Source organism: Camelina sativa, chromosome 11, assembly GCF_000633955.1.
Source record: "Camelina sativa cultivar DH55 chromosome 11, Cs, whole genome shotgun sequence".
Classification (NCBI taxonomy): domain Eukaryota; kingdom Viridiplantae; phylum Streptophyta; class Magnoliopsida; order Brassicales; family Brassicaceae; genus Camelina; species Camelina sativa.
This window is the reverse complement of record NC_025695.1, coordinates 45350252-45357094: the sequence shown is the minus strand read 5'-3', so window position 1 is coordinate 45357094 and position 6843 is coordinate 45350252. Positions and strand designations below refer to the sequence as shown.

Sequence of the window (6843 nt, the reverse complement as noted above, 5' to 3'; positions counted from 1 at the left end):
TTTTACAAAAAAAAAAAAAAAAACTTCAAAAGACACACATACACATGAAAGCACCATACAAAGTCCCAATTCCATGAATTTGTATATATAAGGACAAACGTGTACGCATTGAAACATCCATACATAGTTCCAATTTCAAGAATTTGATTCTACATACAATAACATCTAAGCAGCCATACATAGTTCCGTAAATTTTACCTCTTTATTAACATCTGGGTGATACTTGAGAGCAAGTTTACGGTAAGCCCTCTTTATATCTTGAGGAGTCGCTGATTGAGACACACCAAGAATCTCGTATGGAGAGACTCTAGCTCTAGGGACGATGATTCGACTTCTCCGTCTTTGAATACCACCACTCCGTCGTTTATAAAACGAAGAGAGACCAATGTCTCCACCACCATAGCAGCACTTTGTTACAGGAAAACCCAGAAAATTTAACCGATAAAGGAATGAAATTGGAGGAAGATGATGAGAAAGGAAGAAACTTTGTGGTGTTGGAGACAGAATCGAAGATGTTGCTGCTGCATACATAATTTCTCTCTGCTTCATTCGATCGAATTCACCCTTTTCTGGACAATCAAATCCGGTTATTGTTTAACCGCTTTTCCAATTTCCGGTTATTCCGATTCGTACCGTTTAATCTGGTATAATCGTTAACTCTGTTCTTACTTCTTCTTCGTTCTTTGTCCGACAAAATTGGGAGCTTTTTCATACTTCCCTCACTGTAATGTACCATCAAATAATGCGGTTTTTGATAAATTTTGAAGCTTTGATTCTCATTCATCCATGAACAAGTTATCCGTAATTCCTCGATCTTTTCGATTATTGTCGATCGGTTCTTATGTTGAACTAATCGAAAACAACGGTCGAGATCGAATGCTTTCTGGAGGAAGAGTGCTTCATGCTCATCTGGTGACATCTGGGATTTTTCGGTTGACGAGAATCGCAGCTAAGCTTGTGACTTTTTATGTTGAATGTGGGAAAGTAGCAGATGCTCGGAAGGTGTTTGATGAAATACCCAAGAGAGACATTAGTGGATGGGTTGTCATGATTGGCGCTTGTGCTCGACATGGGTTTTATCAGGAGGCTTTGGATTTATTCAGAGATATGAATACAGAAGGTGTAAAACTTGACGCTTTCATTGTTCCAAGTCTTCTTAAAGCTAGTCGCAATCTGCTTGATCAAGGGTTTGGGAAGATGATACATTGTCTTGTGCTGAAGTGTTCGTTTGAATCTGATGCTTTTATAGTTAGCTCTCTTATTGATATGTATTCGAAGTTTTGTGATGTAGAGAATGCGAGGAAGGTGTTTGATGATTTGGGTGAACAAGATTTGGTTGTGTTTAATGCTATGATCTCTGGTTATGCTAACAACAGCCAATCAGATAAAGCGTTGAACTTGGTGAAAGATATGAAACGAGTAGGAATAAAACCTGATATTATCACTTGGAATGCTCTACTTTCAGGATTTGCGCATATGGGTAGTGAAGAACAACTATCTGAGATTCTTGAGATGATGTGTTTAGATGGTCACAAGCCCGACGTTGTGTCCTGGACTTCTATTATATCAGGCCTTGTACATAATTTTCAGAATGAGAAAGCTTTTGATGCTTTTAAACAGATGTTAACTCATGGGGTGTATCCAAACTCAGCTACGATCACAACAATTTTGCCTGCTTGTAAATATGAAGCACGGGAAGGAGATTCATGGCTACTCGGTAGTTACTGGACTAGAAGATCACGGTTTCGTTAGAAGTGCTTTGCTCGATATGTATGGCAAATGTGGTAACATATCAGAAGCAATGATTTTGTTTCACAATACGTCAAAGAAGACAACTGTTACTTTCAACTCGATGATCTTCTGCTACGCAAATCACGGACTTTCTGACAAAGCAGTTGAGCTATTTAATCAGATGGAAGCCACGGGAGAGAAACTAGACCATTTAACATTCACGGCCATCCTCACCGCCTGCAGCCACGCGGGTTTAACTGATCTTGGGAAAAAAATGTTCCATTTAATGCAAAACAAGTACAGGATCGACCCGAGATTGGAGCACTATGCTTGTATGGTGGATCTTATCGGCCGATCAGGGAAGCTTGTTGAGGCCTATGAGATGATCAAGGCTATGCAAATGGAGCCGGATTTGTTTGTGTGGGGTGCTTTGTTAGGTGCGTGTAGAAATCACGGGAACATGGAGCTTGCAAGGATTGCAGCAAAGCACTTAGCAGAGCTCGAACCTGAGAACTCAGGGAACGGCTTGCTTCTGTCCAGTTTGTATGCCAATGCTGGTAACTGGGAAAGTGTTGCCAGAACGAAGAAGATGATTAAGAGGAAGAGGTTTAGAAGGTTTCTAGGCAGCAGCTGGGTAGAAACTGTTTGATCCTAATCCTCATTTTGGTTATGATCATCAAAACTGAGATTAGGGAGTGACGAACTAACAAATTTGGGGATATGAAAGGAATCGAGGACGATGAAATTGGGAATGAAGCGTCGCCCACATAAGGTCTAGCAAATATCGATAATCCTGAGTTTGCTTGATTCTGTGATGAGGTGCGAAAGCAATCCAAGGAGTTACATGACAACAGTGATAAAATATGTATCTCACATGATTCTGATTTCGAAGGTTCTGTTTTGGATGGAAAGAACTTAAAGCCTGAATATTGGAGAACTTTTGATGACATTGGCCTCTGTAGCAGACTTGGTCTTTCTTGTTACAATTTTCAGAATGGTACTGACTACAAGTTTGAGTCTGTGAGCAATTTATATACAGTACTGATTGTTGCCTCGTTGGTTCCCCAAGTTGTTCATTACATTGGAGGCGGTGAATCCATCAGATTATTCTCTACCCACTTTTGAGACGTGTGTTAAGCATAATGATGCCTCTAGAGATGATGTGCATTTATGGTGGAAGGTAACAAAGAAGCGAAAGAGTCTCATGAGTGGATAATGAGGCAATAGATGAATGGTACAAAGGTGAATTACCTGAATGGCTGTCTGATGATAATGATCGGAAAGAATGCTATGTGGTGAAGGACCAGAGTTGTGGGGCATGCCAGATGAATGGTTGCATCTCTTTGCTGAGTTTGCATTTTACACGAAAGGGGATGGATTCTTTACACCGAGCGATATTGCAAAATCTCAACCATTGGAGACTCAAAAGGTGGTTCTGGAAACTCAAAAGAGGAACAGAACCGCATGAGAAGCTTAAAGCGGTAAATGCAATACATAACTTTTGAATGTGGAGATGATGTGGTAACAGGTGAGGTTGCTAATCATAGAGCGGTAGTACGAACGGCAATGGATGGTAAACTAGGACACATGCACCTCGAGGTTAAGTGTTGGAGGCTTGGAGCATCAAAATTTAGCCGAACAAGGGAATCACATTTAACTTTTATTATGAGGTTTGTCTTGTCAAATTCACAATTGTAGCCAGTTGTTTTTTATTTATTTGTTAGTATATATCTAGAAAGGAAAGGATGAGATTACGTATTAGACAAAGACAAAATGAAACTTTGATTACTTCTGACTTTGAATCTGAATTTTTCTGTCTTTTTGTCTATTTTATTACCAAAAATCATCAAATCTGAATATTCCATTTAGAGATAAACATAAAATATGTGAGACCAAAGAACAGGTCAGATCAGATCTAAAGAGAGCATCTGCATCTCTTTGAGCTTCTTCCAGTGCTAAATCGAGACAGATAAAAAAAAAAGGAGGAAAATCAAGTGAAGAAGAGAAGGATAGTGTTGGTTCCGGTTCCAGCTCAAGGTCATGTAACTCCGATTATGCAACTTGGGAAAGCTCTTCACTCCAAGGGATTCTCCATAACTGTTGTTCAGACACAGTATAATCGAGTTAGCTCTTCCAAAGACTTCTCTGATTTTCATTTCCTCACCATCCCAGATAGCTTAACTGACTCTGATCTCAAAAGCCTTGGAGCACTCCCGTTTATGCTCAAAATCAATCAAGTCTGCGAGGAAAGCTTCAAGCACTGTTTAAGTCAACTATTGCAGAAACAAGGTGATGATGATATTGCTTGTATCGTCTACGATGAGTACATGTACTTTTCCCAAGCTGCAGCTATGGCGTTTCAAATTCCTAGTGTCGTCTTCAGCACGCTGCCTTTGTCTGTCGCTCTGTTTTGTCTAAAGTCAATGCAGAGTCCTTCTTGCTCGACATGAAAGGTACTCAAGATTCGAGCTATTCATCTCAATTCAAGAGGCCATTTAGTTAGATAACCCAATCCAAATGCTGTTCTCTGCAGATCCTGAAACGCAAGAGCAAGTGTTTCCAGGGTTGGATCCTCTAAGGTACAAGGACTTGCCAACTTCAGCATTTGGGCCATTAGAGAGTATTATCAAGCTCTACTGTAATGCTGTAAACATTCAAACATCTTCTGCTGTTATCATCAACTCAGCAAGCTGTCTAGAGAGCTCGTCTTTGGCACAGTTGCAACGAAAACTACAAGTTCCAGTGTATCCTATTGGCCCAGTTCACATTGCAGCGTCAGCGTCTTCTAGTTTACTAGAAGAGGACAGGAGCTGCATTGAATGGTTGGACAAGCAGAAACCAAGCTCAGTGATTTACATAAGCTTGGGAAGCTTGGCTCTATTGCAAACCAAAGACATGTTGGAGATGANCGTCTACGATGAGTACATGTACTTTTCCCAAGCTGCAGCTATGGCGTTTCAAATTCCTAGTGTCGTCTTCAGCACGCTGCCTTTGTCTGTCGCTCTGTTTTGTCTAAAGTCAATGCAGAGTCCTTCTTGCTCGACATGAAAGGTACTCAAGATTCGAGCTATTCATCTCAATTCAAGAGGCCATTTAGTTAGATAACCCAATCCAAATGCTGTTCTCTGCAGATCCTGAAACGCAAGAGCAAGTGTTTCCAGGGTTGGATCCTCTAAGGTACAAGGACTTGCCAACTTCAGCATTTGGGCCATTAGAGAGTATTATCAAGCTCTACTGTAATGCTGTAAACATTCAAACATCTTCTGCTGTTATCATCAACTCAGCAAGCTGTCTAGAGAGCTCGTCTTTGGCACAGTTGCAACGAAAACTACAAGTTCCAGTGTATCCTATTGGCCCACTTCACATTGCAGCGTCAGCGTCTTCTAGTTTACTAGAAGAGGACAGGAGCTGCATTGAATGGTTGGACAAGCAGAAACCAAGCTCAGTGATTTACATAAGCTTGGGAAGCTTGGCTCTATTGCAAACCAAAGACATGTTGGAGATGGCTTGGGGATTGAGTAACAGCAATCAACCTTTCTTATGGGTGATCCGACCAGGTTCTGTTCCCGGCTCGGAATGGACAGAATCCTTACCAGAGGAATTCAATAAGTTGGTTTCAGAAAGGGGTTACATTGTGAAATGGGCACCACAGATAGAAGTTCTCAGACATCCTGCAGTAGGAGGTTTTTGGAGTCACTGTGGATGGAACTCGACACTAGAGAGCATCGGGGAAGGAGTTCCGATGATCTGTAAGCCTTTTACCGGCGATCAGAGAGTTAACGCGAGGTACGTTGAGAGTGTTTGGAGAATCGGGGTTCTATTGGAGGGAGAACTGGATAAAGGAACTGTGGAGAGCTCTGTGAAGAGGTTGACAGTGGATGACGAAGGGGCAGAAATGAGAAAGAGAGCCTTTGACTTGAAAGAGAAGCTCGAAGCCTCTGCTAGAAGTGGAGGTTCGTCATGCAGCTCATTAGATGACTTTGTCAATTCCTTGACGACGCCGTGAAGATGATATAGTCCCTGTCCAAAGTCAAAAGTGTATCAGAAGATATTCATTGTGTAATATTTTTTCAGTGTAATATTTGAAGCATTGTTTTGAGTTACACTCTGAAAACAAAATAAGAGATAAGACCTTGTGCTTATGCATTACAGTTTCTGCGACCAAATTCAATCACTAGAAACCCTTATAAGTTACTTCAGTTCAGTTTTTTCACCATACCAATCAGATCAACGTAACTGACTCCAATCTGGTATCTGTTTTGATGGTCACCAACCCGACACTGTGTCCTGGACATATCTGGCCTTTGTACATACTTTTTAGAATGAAAGCTAATAATGCTATTAAACAGATGCTAACTCATGCGTTGTATATCCATATTCAGCTATGATCACTACCCTTTTACAGTTTTACGTACGGCTACTCGGCCGTCGCTGAACTAGAAGATCACGGTTCCGTTAGAGTGCTTTGCTCGGTATAGTCAAATTGGATAGATGATCCTTTTGGTCAAATTAAACTACAAAATTACATAATTCTCTGTCTTTTGCCGGCCGTCTATAACTTGGCCCGTTGGCCGGCAGCTTTTCTATATTCAGACATGTTCTATGCTAAAAATAACACAACAGAACTATCCAGAAAGAGGTGACATAAAGAAAGAAAAGGATAGAGATAGACTTCCTTAGAAAATGGTCCAAAAACAAAACATAAAATTAATATAGAAAATGACAAAAAGGAAGACTTAAATGGGGCAGTTCGCCTATAATAATATCTAGTATTGATCCATAGAGAAGAAGATGGTGACCAATTTTGTCATTTCTATCTTCGGGGTTCTTTGTCCATTTTGTTAATTTCACGTGCTTGTTCTTTTGGTTCTCCTTTCACACAATGCTGAGAGCTTTCCCCAACCTCAAAAATATTCCACTTAGGGAGAAAAACAAGTTGGCGATGAGACCAATGTAACGGTTAATACATATCTCACGTGTCTATATTAGATCACATCAGATCTGGTTTAAAGCATTGAAGCATCCTTATGTCTCTTTGAAAATTTTTTCCATTCATAAACGTTGAAAAAGAAAAAGAGAGAGAGAGAGAGAGAGAGAGAGAGAGAGAGAGAG

The 6843-nt window shown here is 40.6% G+C and overlaps 3 protein-coding genes and 1 pseudogene across 4 annotated transcripts in view; 3 read left to right on the top strand and 1 right to left on the bottom strand.

The window, feature by feature from the left end:
• LOC104726546 (dnaJ homolog subfamily B member 8) overlaps positions 1–657 on the bottom strand; it is a 2438-nt gene extending 1781 nt beyond the window's left edge. For both annotated transcript variants that reach the window (XM_010445419.2, XM_010445420.2), the window contains exon 1: positions 199–657. In XM_010445419.2, the coding sequence (XP_010443721.1) occupies positions 199–549 (351 nt within the window). In that variant the 5' untranslated portion in view covers positions 550–657. The remainder of the gene's footprint in view (positions 1–198) is intronic.
• LOC104728996 lies at positions 776–3559 on the top strand (annotated as a pseudogene).
• LOC104726545 (UDP-glycosyltransferase 76E2-like) lies at positions 3708–5880 on the top strand (the record flags this gene model as incomplete). The annotated part of the gene is made up of 3 exons (XM_010445418.2): positions 3708–4130; positions 4713–4782; positions 4863–5880. Coding segments are annotated over 3 exons (1368 nt in total), but the record flags the coding sequence as incomplete, so codon positions are not given.
• The window catches only part of LOC104728995 (UDP-glycosyltransferase 76E1-like), a 2800-nt gene continuing 1950 nt past the window's right edge, over positions 5994–6843 (top strand). The window contains exons 1-2 of the mRNA XM_010447899.1: positions 5994–6037; positions 6137–6203. Coding sequence (XP_010446201.1) covers positions 5994–6037; positions 6137–6203 — 111 coding nt within the window. The remainder of the gene's footprint in view (positions 6038–6136; positions 6204–6843) is intronic.